General features: G+C 46.2%; 1 protein-coding gene across 1 annotated transcript in view; it reads right to left on the bottom strand.

Annotated features, from left to right (window-relative positions):
* Positions 1 to 5,636, bottom strand: part of LOC114040263 (aryl hydrocarbon receptor-like) — a 90,985-nt gene extending 85,349 nt beyond the window's left edge. Inside the window, 1 exon segment of the mRNA XM_027858301.1 lies at positions 5,373 to 5,636. Coding sequence (XP_027714102.1) covers positions 5,373 to 5,431 — 59 coding nt within the window. The 5' untranslated portion in view covers positions 5,432 to 5,636.
* Positions 5,637 to 20,972: the final 15,336 nt, after the last annotated feature.

The following is a 20,972-nucleotide window of genomic DNA, read 5'->3' as shown; positions in this document are numbered from 1 at the left end:
AAGAAAGAAAGAAAGAAAGAAAGAAAGAAAGAAAGAAAGAAAGAAAGAAAGAAAGAAAGAAAGAAAGAAAGAAAGAAAGAAAGAAAGAAAAAAAGAAAGGTATTTACTAAGATGGTACAATAAAGACAGTTGGTAGAGAACATGCCCCACAAAGTTCTGTAACACACTCTCCCTCCCTCTTGTATATACATAGTTTAGAGAAAAGTAGACTCAAGCTTAGAGGTCATGTGTGGCCAAGGAGTGGCCCACCTCTGATGGCTGTATGTCTTTTTATCCCACTCATGCGAGTGCTCAAGAAATTTTCCCTAGAGATGGTGAAGTCTCTTTGCTGGGCTCCTTGTGGAGTCATGAGTCCAGGCTGCACTTGGAAGACAATAATGCAATCACTGCCATCAGCTGTTTTGGGGACACCATTTGGGACATAGATGGGAAGAAAGGAGCTTCTGCCCTTTCCTAAGAGAGATGGGGAGGTGCTATGCGCTTCGACACCAATGGGAAGTCGGAGAAGGCCAACATCCTCTGGGGACTGTAACATCTGAAGAAGAAGATGTCTTTGTTGTTGTTCAAAAAAGAGACAGTATAGGAGAAAATTGAGCCCTGTCCTAAAATAGGCGTATAATTTTGGGTGCAGTGGATGTATTTGGAATTAACAAAGGCAACCCAATTCCTCTCCCTCGGTTCCCTTTATGAGACACCACAGTGTTAGAGAAGACCAAGTCTTCATGGAATGGGTAGAGAAAGTTAGCTGTGTAGAGCTGACAGATCAAGTAGCTTGGCAGATGGCCACAAAGCACTTTTTAGACTCAACTAAGAGCTGACAATATATGATGGGCCAGGCTTCCCTGGTGATGTAGCACATGACTGTTTATTCACCCCTGGTAGTACATACTCAAAATGTGGCCTCGGAGCCAGAAGCTCCCAAAGAATCAGCATCAGGTACAATGTCCCAGAAGTTACTGTGGAGACTTTAGAATGATTTTGTGACTTAAAGCTCCCCTCTAATGTCTCACTGAGCTGTGGAGGCAACACTGGGGACCTGAGGCTCTGGCCGCTGAACCATCTCTGGCAGGTCTTACCAACTTGGGACAGCTTCCAGGACAAACCCATCAATAGTTGTATGTTTTGGGAGCAGCTGGGTGGCATAGTGGCTAGAGCACCGGCCCTGAAGTCAGGAGGACCTGAGTTCAAATCCAGCCTCAGACCAAACATTTGACACTAGCTGTGTGACCCTGGGCAAGTCACCTAACCCCAATTGCCTAAAAAATAAATAAATAAATAGTTGTATGTTTGTTCTTGTTATATCTTCAAAGTAAATATCTCTTTGCAAAAACTAATTAATGTTAAGTGGTTTAATGGAATTGGATTGATAGTCATTGGTGTTTAGCAGGGGCTGCTGTTGCTTGTCTTTCGCTCTTGAATAGGACCATGACATCAGTGAGGTGATGAAGTGACATGCAAGTGAATTGAGTTTAAGTGAGGGAGGGCTGTGCCAAGTGACCAGCCTCACTTTCACCTCTGGAGCCATCTGGGTCCAGTGGCAAGATATAGATCAGGATGACTGGAGATGGCCCCCATTTAGCAGCCAGAGAAAACACAGCTGCTGAAGGCTTGAGCCAATGGCATTAGAGAAGAGAAAGCCATCAGCGTCTTTGGGTGCCCATAGAAGCCTACAGGGGAGAGCCAGCAGCCAGGCTCTGGGAAAGACACCAGAGAATCACCAATGGTATGTCTGTTGTCCAAGACCCAACATGTCTAAAAGAAAAGAAACTCAACCAACAGATAATAAGTCAAAAAGGGATGGACTTTCCAGCCATGGCCACTCTTAAAGTCATCAAAGTTTTCAGATCTACTTTGGCAGAAGAAGTTTCCTGATTCTCAAAGTCATAGATGCCTGCAATATGAAAGTTTAATGTTAATTAAGTTCTAAAAATAGGCTACACATCCCCTATGTCTAGGCCCTGGAGATCTCAAGCCATCTATAAGCTATTGGTCTCAAGAGTAACCTGAGGCCTCAGAGAGATTCAACATCTTGTCAAGAATGAAGTTTTTAAGTGCCACACACTGGAGGGAAGCCCACAGCATAGAGGCCTGAAGACCTAATATTTTCTCAATTGCCTGACATATCTGTGCAGTGACTCAGTCAGGGGTGAAGCACTGTCTTTACATCTCTGGTAGACCAACAATATCCCTGACAGGTCACGGAAAAACACACCAGACATTTTACAAATAAGGAAACTGAGGCAACCAAGAAGCAAATTAAGACATTTGAAGTCCTTCATCAGGAAGAACCGGGTCAGATTCAGAACTGCAAGGGAACTGCAAAATCATCATAGTCATCTTACAGATGCTAGCTGACATTTCTGTTGTGCTCAGCAGTTACAGAGCAATTCATGTCCAGTATCTACTTACAGCAACACTCTGAAGTTAGTGCTATTTCTCTTCACACTTTGCAGATTTGGAAATTAAGGCCCAGAGAGGGAAAGTATTTATGTTGTCCAAAGTTCAACAGCTAGGAAGGGATAAGTCAGAATTTGAACCCAGGCTGTTTGATGCTAAATCCCATGCTCTTTCCACACCCGTCCTAGGGGGCTCACTGAAGTGATTCTGACTCCCAGACAAGCATTTCAAAGTGTTTAAATCTTTGGAAAAACATCGTTGTCTTTTCTCCTTTTCAGACCCGGGAGAGATGGGTGGACAGATTACAAGGCTGTGAGAGGTGTGCCAGTCACTGGTTAGGCAGGCAGGCAGGCACACAATTGTGCCTGAAACCTTGTTAGGCTATCCTCTACACACACACACACACACACACACATTGTTAATTCAAGTTCTCCTTACAGAATATAACAGCTAACTAGCACTTATATAAATAACACTAGTGCTTGAAAAGCACTTCAAATGTGTTATTTCGTTTGATCCTCACAACAAGCCTCTCCTATTAGGGCTATTAGTAATCTCCAACTTACAGATGTCTTACCGAGGCTGGGAGATGATTAGGTGACTTGCCCAGAGTCACAGAGCTAATAAGGGTCTAAGTCAGAATTTGAACTCAGATCTTCAGGACTCAAGACCAGTACCCAATCTTTGGTGCCCCATAGCTGCCTGGAATGTTTTCTTGAGCAAAGAGAATTTGACTAGAACTTGGACTCACAATCTTGTGAATCCAGATGCTCCCAGGCACACACATACTCCCAGGCCTATCACTGAGAGTCTGGTACTGAGTAGGAAAAGTGAGGTAAGGTCAAGTCATCTTTTCCTTCTAGGCCAGAGCTGAGTCAGGTGGTTCCCTGGCACTATTGAAGGAGAGATGCCATTATGCCTTTCCATAGGCCCATCTCTTCACTTTGGTGATCAAGCTAGGGAAAGAATTCTGGGAATCTCAAGAATTTGAATTGGACCTTTTAGCATTTCTTCCACTCTTTGTGCCTCAGTTTCTTACTCTGTCAAACTAAGGGTGGGGTGGGACTAGATGGCCACTAAGGTGTCTTTCAGCTGTAAAACCCCTTCAGGATTCCATGATTTAGATTCCTCCAAACCTAGAGAAATGTAGGAGGCACAATTTCCTGCCTGTCTTCACAGGGAGAGGCTGCATGGCTGAATAGCCAGAGGCTGTGCTAGGGGTCAGGAAGACCCCGGTGCCAGTCCTGCCTCTCACACATGCTAGTGTGACCCTGGCCAAGACTCATCAGCTGCTCGGTCTTTCAGATGAGTTCACCTACGTCAGCAGAGGTAGCTTCCACATTAATGCAATGACAAGCTGGAGCCAAAAACAGTCGTTGTTTATCTAAGCCTATACTCCTGGGTATCACAAACTTGAAAAGATCCTACCTAGGACTTACCTGGGCTACTGGTCCTAGTCCAGCCCCATTAAAGGGTAAGTGTTTTATTAAGGTATTATTAATTTAATTTATTAATGTATTAAACATTGCTGTCGCTTCTTGGCTGGCGAATCCCCCACTTGCATTAGAATCCTCCACTGTATCAATGAAGGAAAGCAGACGAGCACCAAGGCCCAGTCTGACTACTTACGCCTTATTCCACGCCTGCAGTCCGTCACCTCTGCCCAGTGACAGGAGGCAAATTTCACTGGGTTTCATGCTTAGTTCTTTCAAGTCACAATTCCCACCCTGCTCCAGCCCTGTCTTTTAGAGATGGGACTTGAGAACCGGAAAGGAGGAAGGGGCAGGCCCGAGATTCAAGGCAGGTCCTCTGATCCCAAATCCAGGGCTCTTTTAATTGATAGCACTGACGCATGCAGCAGGGGCAGGATCCTGGCTGGGATGCACACATGTGCATATATTGCATAGCCAGAACAAAAACATGATATCAGTATTCCAGACACCCTCAGGGCACACAGTGACAGGCCTGGAGACAGCTCTGAGAATGGCCTTATGCTGCCACCCCGCTTCCCATCTCAGCTCAGACACTGGTCGCTGTTTCTGTCTCTTGCATCTCTGCCTTCCGTCCAGCCCCACCCGGCTCCCCCAAAGGCAATGAATGACCTTAAACTTGCTCTTGACACCTGAGACAGCTCAGAGGAACTGAGAAAAAAAATTCCCTTCTAAGTAAAAAAGAAAATAAAAATACTTTTTTGGGCAGGGGCAGTTTCATGGAGCTGGGGAGAGGTTTGGGGGTAGGGAAGAAGTCTTGGAGAAGGCAAGCAGCAAACATTAAAAATTTCAAATCAAAGCCACTTAGCCAACCCCTAGCCCAGCCCCGCCACTCCCTCCTCCCGGCCTCTGGGCCGGCACTTCCCGAGCCCAGCGTCAGAACCGAGAAGAGGGAGTGCGTCAGTAAAGGTTGCCCAGTTACGGAGACCTCGCCCTCCGTAAGCTTGGAAGGTCTAGAGCACTGCCCTGCGCCCATGACTCAAGCCAAGAAATTAGCTTCTTCAAGGGCTGTGGTGGCTCTTCAGGGCTATTAGGGCCCTGTCCTAGGTCCCCAGGCAGCCCCGCTGAGGACACCCCGCACACACTCCCCGGCCTGCTCTTACCCCACACTTTTGGTGGGGCAAGAACTCCTGAGATAAGGTTGGGGGTGGGCGTGGGGGTATTTCGAGACTGCCCTGGTTCTAGAGTCAGAAGTACTGAGTTCCAATTCCGGCTTTCCATTTACCAGTTTTGTGGCCCTGGCCAAAACACTTCGCCTTTCAGGACCTCGGCCTCCCCCTCTGCCCAATGACGACCTTCCGATCGCCAAGCCTCCCCGGGTTCCTGGATGCTCTGTTCCTGGGCCCCACAGGAGGCTGCCACGCTCAGAAGGCGCCCCAGGGCCGGCCAACCAGGCGAGCTCCGGGGAGACCCAGGCGGGCCCCAAGTGGGGCAGCAGCCGCGGCGGAGTAGGCGGCCGCCCGCTGCCCTGGTCCAAGTACTCACCTCTTCGGCACGGGCTTTTTCCTTTTCTTCATGGTGTAGACGCCTCCCGCCGGCAGCATGGCGAAGGCTGCTCCCCGTTCTCACCCTCCTAACCAGCCAGAGGACCCAGGCGTCCGGCACCTCCGACCTGGGCCCAGCTAGATGAGAGGAAGGGACGGAGGCAGAGAGCGGTGGAGGGAGGGACGGGTTCCCACGGGCCAGAGAGTACAAGGGGTGGAGACGCGCACAGCCACCTCAAGTTGGCACGCACGCACCCCAACCCCAACCGACTGCAGCGGGGTGGGAAGGAGGAAGGCAGCTTCCTCAGGGGCTCGGGGCTGGAGCTGGGGCTCCCAGAGGGAACCGCTGTTGCGGCCACACTATGGGCAGCGCGGGGTGGGGCGGGCGCCCTGGATAGGTCCCCGAAAGCCTCAGCAGTCCCAGCTGCGGGGCGCCGCTGTCTCTGCTGCCCGTCCGTCTTACAGTACTTCAGCCTCTGCCCAGGCATCCGCAGAGTCAGAGCTCCGACTGCCCGCTCAGGGTCTGCCCTCCTCCCGCAGCTGCTGCCTGAGGCAGCTCTTGGGCTGGGGGGTGGGGGTGGCGATCACTCCCTCCCGCAGTTTACCAGCCCTGCTGCCATCAGCAGGGACCTGCAGGGCCCGAGAGTCAGCAGGCCAGGAGGGAGGGACTGAGCTCTCCGCCTGCCAGGTGGTGGCTGCCTTCAGAAACACCCAATCCTGGAAACCAGCCTGCTGGAGGAGGAGGCTGAAGCCAGAAAGAAGAGGAGAAGGAAAGGGCAAGTGAAAGGAGGAGACAGAAGGAGGGAAGAGAAAGGAGGAGGGTGAGGAGGTAAGAGGGGAGGGAGAGAAAGAGGGAGCAGGAGGAAGAAAAGGAGCTAGGAGGAAGAAGGAGGGAGGAAGAGGAGAAAAAGAAGAGAATGAGGTGAGGGAAAAAGAGGGAAGAAGAGAATGAGGGGTGAGGGAAGAGCAGGGAAGAGGAGAAGGAGGAGGAATAAAGGTAGGAGGAAAGGGGGAGAAGAAGAGAAAGAGAAGGAAGGATGAGGAAGGTGGGAGGAAGAGGAGGGAAAAGAAGGGAAGGAGGGATGAGGAGAGATGAGGATGGAAGAGAGGAGAGGAAGAGGAAGGAAGCTAGAGGGAAGAAAGGGAAGAGGAGAAAGAGAAGAGGAGGGAAGAGGGGAAGAAGGGGGGAGCCTGTGTCCCCCCTCCCAGTGTTCTTGGCCTTGGCCATTCACCCCTAAATGGGGGATAGCTGAAACTGACTGTTTCCTTATTTCAACGTGAGAGGACTTTGTATTTCCTGCTCTCTTAGGCAAATTGAAGTAATGGTCTGGGTACTTTCTCCTCCTGGGAAAGAAAGTCCACAGACCCTTCCAGAGGCAGGTTGAGGCAGAGGAAATGGAATTGAAAGGCTGAACATAAAATGATGGGGCTTGCTTTGTATCCTGCCTCTGACCTTTACACCTGTGTGGTCTTGGATCAGTCTTGTCCCCTCTGGGCCTCAGTTCTCTCCTGGGTATAGTGAAGGAGTTGGCTGAGATGATTTCTAAGGCCCCTTGGAGTCTGAGCTATGACCCTCAGAAGCTGGAGGGGCACTCAGGAAGATCATGTGCTCCAACCTAACATCTAATGCAAGAATCTGGTCTTCTTGAACACTTCCCAGTGACAGGCAGTTCACTACTAAAAAGATGCTCTACTCCTCCCTCCCCTCTCCCCATTTTGGATGGTGGAAATTCTATGCTTCCATTGAGCCAAATCTTGCCCTCATGTCCTATAAGACTACGACTTCTGGTCCTTCCCTTTGGGGCTACATAGAACAGTCTGCCTCTGCCACTTCCTGCCTGGGTGACCTTGGACAAATTATTTTCCTTCTCTTATCTACAAAATGATGTGTTGGGCTAGACAGCTTTTGAGAACCCTTCCAGATCGAGGTTTATATCCTATGAATTAGATTCCCTCTTGAATATGACAGTCCTTTAAATGTGGGCTGACAACCATCCTGGCCCACCCTCCCCTCATCCCCAGCCTTCCCTTCTCCAGGCAGCTGGGTCAGCCTAGGTCCCTCAGCAGTTTCTGATCCTTCTTCCCCCTGAATGTCCTCCTTGATTCAATGAAGCATTTAGCTATAGAGAGGGACCCAGATTCTGCCCAGCCAGTTCAGAGCCCATTGAGATCCTTACTTCTCTTGCTCTCATTTCCCTCTCTGAAGTTATCACCTTGGAGATGCTGACAGAGCTGTGAAAGTTAAGCCATCCTCCCCAAAACCCGGGCCAGGGTGGGCATGTCCCCGCCCCACCACCCACCAGGTGAAGACTGACCAACCTGGATCACATTGTGCTCAGCATCTTGTCCAAGGTCAACAACATCTCAGAGCAGGGAGAAGTCCAGGCCTCCACCCCCTGCTCTCAACCCCCTTACCAGACTGTAGGGCTTCCCACTGAACTGTTTCTTTCCCTCTCAGACAGCTCTCTGCCTCTCCCACCCTTGTAAATTATTGACATGAGACACACAAAGGCTGGCAGTTCTAGAAAGTTCTCTTTAGGCCAATCAGTTCTACTGAGCCTAAAGACATGACACTGAGTTTCCCAAATGTAAGGAGAGAAAATGGTCCCCTCTGTCCCACATGGATAAGCAGGGCTGGGCCCGCACCACTAAAGGGAAGGTAGAGATGAAGAGTAGTGACACAGAAGGGGGCTAAGGCAGGACAAGGTGGTGCCTGTCCTTGTGGCCTCCTTCCAGAAAGGTCTCAAACCAGAAAGGTCTCCGATAAACAAAAATATCCCCAAATGGCCAATTTACTTCTGTGCCACTTAAAGAAAACAAAGTGCAGCAGGCTGATGGGGAGGTAGTGGGTCTCTCCTTCCCTGTCAATCCTGAATCCAAGCCTGGGTGACTCCGAGTGGCCCCGTGGTGGTGGGGGAGGTCCACAGGGGTCCCCATCGCACGGGTTCCAGACTTGTTCAATAGGTGGATCCTTTGTGCCGACTTTTTCCTTCTCTAAAAAATACTATTTGTCATATGGATATATGCCCCCTCCCTTCTCAAGGAGGGGAGGGGGAATACATGAGATACTATGGTTATGAAAGAAATCTATCAATAAAACCTTATGCTAAAAAAGAGAAAAAAAATCATCATTTGCAGTTGAGACATATCATTAATTCAGTCCACAGAAGGCACGTAGGACTGTGTTTATTCCAGTAAGATGTTTGATATGAATTTAGGAAAGTTTCCCAGCAGCTCTGAGGACACAGGCCTGAGGGTGCTCAGAGGATCCAGCAGACAAGTTAATATATGACTGGAGAAAGCTAATTAATGGGACCCCATCCTCATTATCAGATTGTCCTAGAAGCAACTGAGAGCCTGGGGATGGACCACTCTGAGGGTATTAGGGAAGCATTGGGAGGCCAGAAGAAGGAAGGCAGATTTGTCTCTTGGCTGCACTGCTCTGTTCAGGTGTCATAGGGATTTCCCCAAATTGCTTTGTTGATTTTAGATTTAGAATTACAGAGCCTTTGGAGACCACAAATATAGAGCTGGAAGGGACCTGGGAGGGCATCTAGTCTGCCAGCCTCTTCACTTTACAGATGAGGAAACTGAGGCTCAGAGAGGGAAAGTAACTTGCCAAAGGTCATACAGGTAATAAATCCATGGCAGGGCCAGGATCGGAAGCCAGGTGCTCAGACTGGAAACCTGGGGTTCTTTCCATAATCTCACTTTCCTTTGAGAGAGGCCTCAGGATCTAAACTGGAAAAATCATTTCTCCACCTATCATCAACACTCAATTCATGGTAGCTGGGGGAGCTGTTCCCGCTCTGGGCAGCCATTTCCTCACCTGTAAAAGGAGCAGGCTGCATTAACTGGGCTCTGAGCTCCCAGCTCTGAATCTAGGATCCTGTGAACTGTCCAGGCTCAAACAGTCCCTCGCCCTGTGATGGACACCCCACGAAGCTAAGCTGGAGAAGCCAGGAGAGCTCAGAGGGCTGCAGCTGCCCCCGGCCGCTCCAGAGCACCTCCTCCCCATCCTGCCCACTCCAGGTGCATCAAAGAATGCCAGTTGGTATATAACAGAAAAAAAATAATGAATGTGTAGTCACAGGTCCTGAATTCAAATCCAGACATGGACACAGTGAGCATCGGCAAGTCCTTTTCCCTGTCTGCTCCTTCATTTTCTCACCAAGGTGCCTTCTTTCTGGTTATCTCCTCCGTCCTTCTTGCCCCTGAGTCTCCTGGCTCTGAGCTGTGAACTTTTGACTTATCTTGTACAGAAGCAGGCCTGCTATATGTCAGGTCAAGCACCCCACCCCCTTCTAACTCCTCTGTAAGTATTGTCTTCCTTGAAGGAGAATGGAAGCTCCCTGAGGTCAAGGACTGTTACTTCCTTGTATCTGTGTCCTTAGCATTTAGCACTGTTCTTGGATTATTTTGTTGTTGTTCAGTCGTTTTTTAGTTGCGTCTGTCTCTCCGTGACCCCAGCTGGGGTTTTCTTGGCAGAGATAGCAGAGTGGTTTGCTATTTCCTTCTCCAGATCATTTTACAGATGAGGAAATTGAGGTAAACAGGGTGAAGTGATTTGCGCAGGGTCACACACCTAGTAAATGTCTTTTTTACTAGAGTCTTTACTAGAGTCTTCCAGACTCCAAGCCCAGTGCTCTTATCCACTGCACCACCTAGCTTCCCCTGGCTTGTAATAAATGTTTAATGCTTTTATCTTTTTCTCTTACTCTCTCTCCCTCCCTTCCTTCCTTCCTTCCTCTCTTCCTTCCCTTCCCCTTCTTCTTTCCCTTCTGTTCCCACTTCCTCTCCCCCCCCCCCTCCCCTCCCTTCCCTCCCTTCCTCTCTTCCTCTCCCTCCCTCTCTCCTTCCTTTCTCTTTCTTTCTCCAAACACACACTCAGTGTGCCCAGGATCACATGTCCAGTGACCCACGCTTCTAGCACACCCTGTATAGACCCTCCAGGGACCCTGGGCCCTCCTGCTCTGGGACAAGCTCCTGGCCTTGGATTTTGGCCTTTTTTGGAACCTCTCCCAGAAAGGGAGCTACTGGCGTTCTTCACCTGAACATCTCTCAGTTAGCAGCTGAGTCAAGGAAGCAACCGCCTGAGCTGCTGAGAGTTAATTGTCAGCACACCAAGCATCTCCTCCTCTAGGCCTTGGCAGCCTGGACCTTCTTGAGGTCCAGAGGGTGGGCTTTCTCCTTCCCATCTCAGCCCTTCTGCAAGGAGTGGCTCTGCATTCTTCAATGTGCCTAGAATTGGAGGGGAGGGGGATGGAGGTGCCCTGGAGCTGGGGGATGTGGCAGCTGCAGCCCTCTGAGCTCTCCCAGCTTCCTCAGCTCAGTTCGGAGATCCTTTACAGATGCTGCCTCATTCAGTCGAGCCTTGTTCGGTGTCCCTCACCGAGGACAAGGTTTGAGCCCGGGTAGCTCACAGGATCTTAGTTTAAAGTTGGGCGCTCCTTTTACGATGAGAAAATGGCACCCCCAGAGGGGAAACAGCTTGGCAAAGGTCTTTCAAGAAGTACTTGGTGAAGGCAGGATTTGAATGCAGACCTTCTGACTACAGTCCCAGCTCTCTTTCCACTGTACCACTTTGATTGCGGAAAGTCCTTCTTTCTTCTCAAAATATTGTATTTTTTAAAAATTTAAGTCTTATTTGATTTTCAGCTCCAAATTCTCTCTTTCCCTCCACCCCTCCTCCATCCATTGAGAAGGGAAGGAACACTCTATACCCATTACACATATGCAGTCATGCAAAACAAAAATATTGCATCTTTAAGCAAACACATTCTTGGGGCTTCCTAGATGACAGGAAGCATTTATCAGTGCCTGGCAAATAAGATAAGTGTTCTGCCAACATTTGCTGATGAATAAGACAAGGAAAAACCCGACAAGTGGGACTGCCTGCTGCCCCCTCCCCCCTCCACACACAGACACAGACACTAGACACTTAGACAGGCTCAGACCAGGGGCAGGGGGATTTCCCGGCCAGAGCACACAGATGATGCTGGGTCACAAGACTTGACGTCCTGGGAGGCTTCTTCCAGAGCTAAGGTTCTGGGACCCAGCAGTTCAGTCCAGAGAGCCCAGATTGGCAGATGTACAAATCCACTTGACTGTATTCTAAAGAGCTAGCGGACATGGACGAATGCCATTTATTCATTATGGATTGATTTTGTTTACAAAAATGCTTTTCCCCTAACAACCAAGCCCCACTCCAAGCAAATTCCATACTTTCCCTGCCCCCTTCTGGCAGGACACCCCAGACTCTATCCAGGAGTCCCTGGAGAGGCTCCAGCCAGAATGGGGGCCAATGGTGGCATAGCTCTCCCTCCTTCCTTCCTCAAAGCCCAATCCAAATGGGCCTTTCTCTTCTTCCCTTCCTGGATGAACCCCAAATCCTATCTACCCCTACCAGAGGGAGCCAGAACCCCATCTCTACCCTGAGACTTCAATTCTCTTCTGCTAGGTGACTTCTATGAGCCAGAGACCCCAGTGGATCCTGGGGGCTTGTGGGCCTCACCATTGGCTTGAAAGCTGCACCCTTAGAACCTAGAGGCCTTTCCACTTGCCCTGCAAATGTATGTGAGTTCGTCAAGAGCAGGGACCAGCTTCCTTTTTTTTTCTTGATGCCCCCAGCACTTAGTAAAGTGCTTGCTCATTGTAAATACTTAATAAATGCTTTTTTCCTTCCTTTGTTCCTTCATTCCTGTCTTCCCTCCTTCCTTCCTTCACTGAGCACTTAGTAAGCTGCTATGATATCGAGTAAATACTCTCAGTTCTTTCTCCTTAAACTCAACCTCACATGGGCTACCATCACCATCCTGGCTGCTCCTCTCTCTGTGTGCTCCAGTTTCTCAATGGATGTGTCACCTGGCATTGAACACTCTCCACTCTACAATATAAGTGCCTTGGAATGTGTCTCACTTTTTGCCTACCCAGGATATAGCAGGAGTTTAATAAATGCTGGCTGAAACAGCACTAATTATAAAGTTAAATGACCTGAGTTCAAATCCTACTTCGAAGGCTTCCTACCTATGAGAACTTGGGATACTCCCAGCCTCCCTGAGCATCAGTTCCTTCATCTATATAATCAAAGGGTTGGACTATGGCCGCTGAGGTATCTGCTAAGCTCTGGCTCTGAGGACAATCAATCAATAAACACTTATTGGATGTCTGCTACATACCAGGCCCTGTGCTAAGCGCTGAGGATACAAAAAGAGGCAAAAGCCAATGCCCTGATCCTAAATAAATGGGGGTGGGCCAAAGCCATGCACAGTAGGACTACACTATCCCGTGTTCTGGACACTATGCCTCTGTCCTGATTTGGAGGTTCACCAGGGGTTGTGGGGGGCAGAAGGGATGAGTCTCTAACACAAGGGCTGAAAACAGAGAACAGCAGGATGAACACAAGGTGTCCGTCCCATGGCCCATGAAAGTGGAGTGAGTGCAAGCATCAGCTTAAAAGTGGATCTGTCTGTTTAACACTGTCATCGCTATCATCATCACACAGCCAAACAAATTGTGCTGCCGACTGTTGGCAGCTCTTCTTGTAACCCCGTTGAAGCGGTTGTGGCCTTCAATCGACAAGGGCAGGGAGAATGGGCGAGGACTCCCGCTGAAAAGAGCGCTCCTTGCCTGATGCAGCCATGGCTGAGATTTGGCATATCCATTGGTTTGCCCTTCAGAGAGTGCAAAGGAGGGGGTTTTCCTGGGGAACCACTGCCCTCTGGTGGCTTACCTGTGATATCTGCTCAACTGCAGTCTCCCGATAAGTTGGAGGACTGTGTAAACTAGCGGTTCTCAAACCTGTTGGTCCCAGGATCCTTTGACAATCTTAAAAATTATTAAGGACCCCAAAAAGCTTTTATTTATTTACCATATGAAAACTGGAACTGATAAAATTTTTAATTATGGTTTATTTTAAATAACAATAATAAACGCATTTTATGTTAATGTAAATAACATTTTTGAAAATAAGTATATTTTTCAAAACTATAAGAGTAACATTTCATTATTTCTATAAATTTTGCAAGTCTCTTTATTATCTGTATTAATAGAAGAATTATTTTTACATCACCATAATCATATCTGCTTCTGCATTTAATCTAATATGTTTGTTTTGGTGGAAATAAGTGAAAACATTCCAGGCTCACACAGATATGTAATTGGAAAAGGAATGAGTGTTTTAATAGAGGAATAATTTCTCAGTATTTTTACAAAAATAGTTTTGTTCTCACAGAGCTCCCCCCCCCCAAAAAAAAAGTTCTCAAAGACTCCCTGTGGTCCAAGGACTACATTTTGAGACCAGCTAGTATAAACAAGAGACAGCTAGATAGCTCAGTGGATAGAGCACTGGACCTGGAGTCAGGAAGACCTGAGTTCAAATCCAACCTCAAATTCTTATTAGTAATGTGACCTTGGGCAAAACACTTAACCTCTGTTTGCCTTAATCCACTAGCCAATGAAATGGCAAACCACTTCAGTATCTTTGCCCAGGAAACCCCATAGACAGTATGTTCCATGGGGTCAGGAAGAGTCAGACCCATCTGGATAACAACAACAGCATAAGCAGACCTAAAGTGAAAATATATGAGACAAAATTCATGCAAAAAATTAATTTTTAAAAGGAACCAATTTGTTTTCTTATTCATAAAACAAGGAGAGTGACTTGCCCAAGGTCACATCCCGGATTATAATTCAGGGGCTCTGAATTCAAAACCAGTATATTTTCCCAGGAGCCACAGCGGAGCATAAATACCTGGAAGGGAGCTCAGAGCTCCTCCAAGACAACCTCCTCATTATACAAAAGAAAAAACTTAGGCCCAGAGAGATAGCATCACCTCAAATGACATCATTTCTCCTTAAAGGAGAACCAAAGGGTCTCATTGGCCGTAGGATCTTCTCTAAGATTCCTTAAAGAGCAAGACACAAAATCACAGTTGAAGGAGTTGAGACAAACTGAATAATTTATACACATGGACTCATGGACACAGCTATTGGACCAAATTTCAGTATCGGCGTTAACAAGGTGGATTTCAAGCACAGACAGAAGTCAATCCAATGAACCCATCTGGTATCTGAGGTTCTCATCATCTCTTCTGCTGCTAAGTGCTTAAAGTCGATAGGCCAGAGACTGTCCTCTGCTCTGTAGGTCAGACGTTTGCTGGAAGACTGTGTTCAGTTCTCATTCAGACACAGAGAGCCTCCAGAGAAGGGGGACCCGGATGGGGAAGGCCCTCAAGTTCATGCCCTCTAAAGCTGGCTAATGGAACTGGGGTGCTTAATCTGAAGAAGACAAGGCTGGGAGGAAAGGAAGGGGCAATGATGGCTGTCTTCAAATCATTGAAGAGCTGTCATCTAGAGGAGGTTTATGATGCTGGGCCCCTGAAGGCAGAGGATGCTATCTCAAAAAAGTTCTGCTATCCATATATTCATGTTTATGAAGACTGTCTTCTTCTCAATGACCTCCTTAGGATATGAGCCCAGTAATGAAATCCTGGGGCCAAGAATATGCGCATTTTAATCTCTTTGCATAATTTCGAAATACTTTCCAAAATGGTTGTACCAAACAGCAACTCCACCAACAGTGCACCAGTTTTCTTACCCTCCCAAACCCCTTCAATGTGGATTTCTTCTATCTTTTATCATCTTTGCCAATTGTCAGAGTATAAGGTGAAACTTCAGGGGGTTTGACCTACATTTCACTTGTTATTAGTGATTTGGAACATTCTTTCAGAGGGTTGTTCTGAGAACAGTGCATTCATATCCTTTGCCACTTATCTATTAGGGAATGACTTTTGGTTATACACACACACATGCACAATATATAAACATATATCATGCCTCATTATATAATATATAACATGTGTATTTTATATGACACTGCATATTATATATACAACATATTATAAAATATATATTATGCACATGTAGTACATAACAAATATACTATAAATAGGCATATATGTATATATGTAAATATGCATATACATAAAATTAAAAGTCATTCCCCAATAGATATTGTATTTCTAGCTAGATAGATCTATATACAGTAGACAATGTATTTTGCATATTACTTACATGCATATATGTCATATATGTTATTTGAGTTCTGTAAAGAATTCCTTTCATAAATTTCATTTGTATAGCATTAAAAATATAAATTAACTTTGGCAGTATTATTAGTATTCTTATTATATTGGCATTGTCCAGTCATGAGCACTGAATATTCCTCTACATATTTAAATTGTGCTTTGTTTCTTTAAGGAGTATTTTGTGATTGGATTCATACAAGTATTTTGTGTATTTTGATCCTCAAATGCTTTATGCATTTTGTTATGTGGAAGAATATTTCCCTTTCTATTTTTGCCTCTTGGATTTTACCTTTTTTTTTTTCTTTTTGTATTTTGCTAGACAATGGGGTTAAGTGACTTGCCCAGAGTCACACAGCTAGAGAGTGTTAAGTGTCTGAGGATGGATTTGAACTCAGGTCCTCCTGATTCTAGGGCCGGTGCTTGATCCACTGCGACACCTAGCTGCCCCGGATTTTACCATTATTATAGAGAAATGCTGTTGATTTTCGAGGGTTTATTTTACAGCCTGCTACTTTACTGAAGCCATTATCTAGATTTAGTATCTCTGCTAACTCCCTAGGATTTTTTCAGTAAACCAGGATATTATCAGCAAATAGTGATAATTTTATCTTCTCTCTACCTATACCTTGAATTTCTTTCTTTTATGTTATTGCTATTGCTAGCATTTCCAGAACTCTATCTACTAATAATAGGGTAAAAAGGATTCCTTGTGTTAGTTACTTCTGTATTTATTGAGAAAGGTTCTAGTGTGACTCTATTGTGTATGATACTTGATTTAGATACTTTTCATGGCATTACAAAACATCTCTCTGTGCTTAAACTCTATGGGGATTTTAGCATAAATAAATATTGTACTTAGTCAAAGGATTTTCCCACAACTACTGCGATAATCATGTTGTCTTGAATGTTTTTGTTTTTAATATGATGTGTTGATTGCTTTCCTAATGTAGAACTATCATCACATCCCTGGTATAAATCCAACCTTTAGGGTGAATTAATGTACTCTGCTTGACAGGACTTTATTTAAAAAAATTGAATCAGTGCTCATTAATGATGTTGGTCTATAGTTTTCCTGTCTTTTATCCTTATTTGGTTTAGGTAGCAGAACTATATTTTCCTTAGAGAAGTAATCTGGTTGGGAATTTTCTTTCTTTAATCTTTGAGAATAATTTGTGAGGCATGGGTATTAATTGTTCTTTAAAATATTGATGAGATTCTTCTGTTAATCCATTGAGACCCATTAGTTGGTTTATTTATTTGTAAGAGCAACTGGATCTATTTCCTTTTCTGGGACTGGATTATTTTAGATGTCTGTTTGATCTTCTATTAGTCTATTTAACATTTCCAAAGGTATTTCTATAATTCTTTCATGTTCTCAGTTTTGTTAGCATATAACTGTACAAAATAGGCTCCTGTATTCTTTTTATTTCATCTTGTTTTCTTATGGATTTACTTCCTTTGTTATTTCATTGCTTTGATTTTCTGCCTTCTTCCTTTTGATCAGATTGCTAAAGACTTATCAATTTTATCACTCTTTCCAAAGAACCAACTTTTAGTTTAATTTACCATTTCCATGGCTGTCTTGGCTTCCAGTTTATCTATTTCTCATCTAATTTTAATATCTCTTGTGCTTATTTGTATTTGTTTATTGTTTGCCTTTCTAATTTAAATATGAATATTTAATTCTTGATCTTCTCTTCTATTTTGTCAATATAAGTATGTAGGAATAGAATTTTCCCTTTAAGCATTGCTTTAGTTACATTCAGAAATTTTGTTGTATTATCATCATTTTCTTTCACATAATAATTGTTTCTATGATATGTTCTTTGACCCACTCATTATTTAGGATTTCATTATTAAGTCTCCATTTGTGTGTGTGTGTGTGTGTGTGTGTGTGTGTGCATGTGTATCTGTGTGTGTGTGTGCTACTTGAGCTGCTTATGTATTTATGCCATATCTCTGTGCTTTAGTACATGGCAAAATTTTGCAAAGCTCCATGTGATCCTGATAAATATGTATAGTCTTTAGTAGTACCATTTAATATATGCCTTAAAAATAAGTCTAACCTATCTCCTATCTGAAATGAGGGTGAGGTGGGGTAGGGGTGGGAAGTGCTGCCTGATGTGGGCTCCAGGACCCTGGTCTGAGAGCAGAGCTGGGCCTCAAGGAGCCAGGCTGGGGAGCTGGAGGTTGTGGGAGGGTGAGCATGCTGGGCACTTTCTGGGAGCCAGGAGAGGTGCACAGCAGCCAAAATGGGTATTTCTGACAGGAACAAAGAGCGTTGGAGGAAGAGGTTCAGAAGTGGGGTCTGGAGGTGGCAAGTAAAGCCATTCCTCCTAGCTCCTGCCCCACCAAACTTAGAATGGAGGGAAGAAGGATTAGGATGGGGCAGGCGGTCCCAACTGGGCAGTAGTTTCTAGGAGCACAGGCTCCCAAGCCATTCCACTTTTGATGTACTTGGGAACATTGGGACCGCTGGGAGGGCAGGTCGGGGTAACAGTGAAGGGAAACTACACCTGGTCAGGAATCCTGCATGGACAGAGGGACCTCAGTCTGCAGGAATTGTGTCCTGGGTAAGATAGATCCTACAATGGAGTGGGGGGCAGGGAGAGGATCTGTCTGAGAATCATGAGTCTTCACACTGATTGCTTCCCAGGACTCTTGTGAGGGGACAGACAACTCTGGGATCAAATGGGGGAAGTTCCCTACTCTAGTGGTGCTCGGGGGCTGGGGGACTTAGTCCTTAGATGGAGGGCCTGGGGAAGATGAGCCAGAAGAAGCAGGGTGATTGCCAGCAGTCTGCAGTCACTGACACCACCCAAGGGCTGGGGGAGGGGCAGCTCTGGGGCTTACCAAGAACCCAAAGGATGAGGCTCCTCCTAAAGCCCAGGAGCTCTCCTCATGGTCAGTGTAACCCAAAAGAGCTCCCACTCTATGGAAAGCCTGGGCAGTGGCAGAAGCAATCAAGTAAGCAAAGCCTGTGCCCTGCCCCCAGGAGCTTCCCATCTTGTTAGAGTCAACTGCTATAACATACAAGCACAAAAGTGTCCACAAAGTATGTTTGTGGCTTGTGGATGCAATAATCATTTCCAAATGAGGTGGTATGGCAAGCCATCTTGGAAGAGGTGACATTTATTGAGTAGAGTCTAAGAGGATGAACAGGATTTTTACTGATTTAGTGATGGAAGGGCATTGTGGGCCTAGGGAATGATATGGACAAAGGTGCCGAGGTAGGAAAGTATAGCATATGGACTCATAGGACGAAGATGGATTTTTTTTCCCGTGGGAGTGAGAAATATTCCTCATTTACTGAAAATTTAGATAGAGGGAAGCTATGCAGACTTGGGGACTTGTCTAAAGGAGAAATAAGGTGTTTTCCTGCCTCTGGGGGCAATTGTTTTCTTCAGTGAAAGGGATCTCTGCCCCTTGCCCCCACTGAGTATGAGGGAGGGGTTGACCCTTTTAGAAGAAAAGTCTTCCCATTCCTCTTCCCACAATGCCCTATGGATCATACAGGACACTGAACCTGTTACTGGGGCTTCAGAGATGAAAACCCTTCTTTACAGTTAAGAAGACGAGGTCCAGAGAAGTGATGGGATCTGCCCATATCCTAACATCAGGAGCAGAAGGAAATTCATCCCTGGGTCCTCTGCTTCTTGGTGGAGGGATGGTGAATAGCACAGTTTGGTTGAAGCAGAGAGGGCTTGAGGGGCACTGGTAGGAAATGAGGCTGGGAGGGCAGGCTGCTGCCAGATTAGGGCCGATGAGTCCTCAGTTGGACAAAGTGCACAGTAAGTCATTGGGACAACACACCATGAGCTGGTCCTCTGGAGCTCAACATGGAAGCCTTCACCACAGTCAGCTGGAATCATAATAAGGACCACTCATAGGAGGAAGAAAGTCTAGGGGAGTGGGCACAGCATCTCTTTGTCTACCTTTGTCTCACGATGCTCTTACCCAAAGATCTTCATTCTTTCTAAACTGCCCTTCTCACTTCCCTCCTCTTTGCCTCTAGGCCCAGGCTCTGACTCCTATCCCTCTCCCCCATCTGGAAGTGTGCACCAAGTGGCATCTAATCTCTTCTGGGGGAGCCAAGACACATTTCCTGTTTATCATGTTCACAGTCAGCTCCCTGACTAGTGACACTGTAAACAATCATTCGATTAATTAACAAGCACTTCCTATCCTGCCAGGCTCTGTAGGTAAGGATCCCTGAGAAAACCACATACTAACATTACTTATGTTTTATTGTATCTTTATTTGGTAAAATGTTTCCCAATTACATTTTAATATGCCTCTATAAGTATTTGACACCAAGTCTAGATCATTAAGATCTGAGGCTCAGTTCATCCAAAGGAGAAAGAGAAAGTCTCGAATTTCCGGCTTTTTTCATCCTCATCTTTTTTTCCTTTTTCTTTTGGTTACTCTTTGGTGAGGCAAAGTAGTTTTTCTTCACTTCTTGTATTTCCTGGGCCAGGACAATTGTCCAGTCAAATCTGAAAATTAGGAAATGGTGGAAGGCCTTCTAGAAGATCTGTGGGTCTTTGGGCATGGTGTGTGACAGGACCAGGAGTTCCTGCTTTCCCCAAAACGAGGATTAGTTTTCACTAAAAGGCAACAAAGCCTGGGATTTGATTGGCCCTTGTCTCCCTCAAGGTAGCTTCCTGGTGACCTAAGGGCACCTAAGGTCCCATCCACAGGGAGTTGTGGCTCCTCCAACATGGTGGCTTCTTTGGAGTCACCAAGACCTGCCCTGGAGACCAGACAAGTTTCCACCTGGAGATGAGAGGAGCCCTATCCAGAAAAGTGTCACTGGGTCCTCGGTGCACATCCTCACTGGGTTAGGACAAAGTCAACCTCCTTTCTTTGTGTTCAGTGGTTTGTGAGGGCCTCATTCCATCCCAACCTTGACCCTGAACTATCAGCTAGCTGTTGTTGTTAAGCACGCCCCTTACAAGAGGAGGGGACTGGATCCTGAATATCTTTGGGAAGAATAAGGAGCCAGGAGAGTGCAGGGAATCACTGGAAAGGAAGCAAAGACCGAAGACAGGCCTCTTGTCCCATTTCTTTTCCCTATGCCCTCCTTCTCCCGTCATCTCCTCCCTTTGTCCTCCCTCAGAGTGTTCCCAGTGAACTGGGCTCTGGACAAGCTGAACAACCCGGCACCGACCAAGCTGTGGCCTGGCATCTGGGGTAGTCACTGATGCCCAGCCTGCAGCTGACAGGAGCCAGTTGTGGCTTTTTTTAGCAATTTTTATTTATTTTATTTGAACTTCTGAAATAGAATAAGCATTTCCATAACATAGTGGAATAATAAAAGGTGATTGCACATGAAACTGCAAATCTATTATGTACGACTTTTTTATTCCAATTAAATATATAAGAAAGTCATCGTGTAACGTTCTTTAGTCTCTTTTTTCTTCCCCTCCCCCAGCTCTAGAGATGGATACCATTAGACACGTGTGTGTGTGTGTGTGTGTGTGTGTGTGTGTGTGTGTGTGTGTGTGTGTGTG

Source organism: Vombatus ursinus, unplaced genomic scaffold (assembly GCF_900497805.2).
Source record: "Vombatus ursinus unplaced genomic scaffold, bare-nosed wombat genome assembly UNPS02012901.1, whole genome shotgun sequence".
Taxonomy (NCBI): domain Eukaryota; kingdom Metazoa; phylum Chordata; class Mammalia; order Diprotodontia; family Vombatidae; genus Vombatus; species Vombatus ursinus.
The sequence above is the reverse complement of the archived record's forward strand: the minus strand, read 5'-3'. Positions and strand labels throughout refer to the sequence as shown.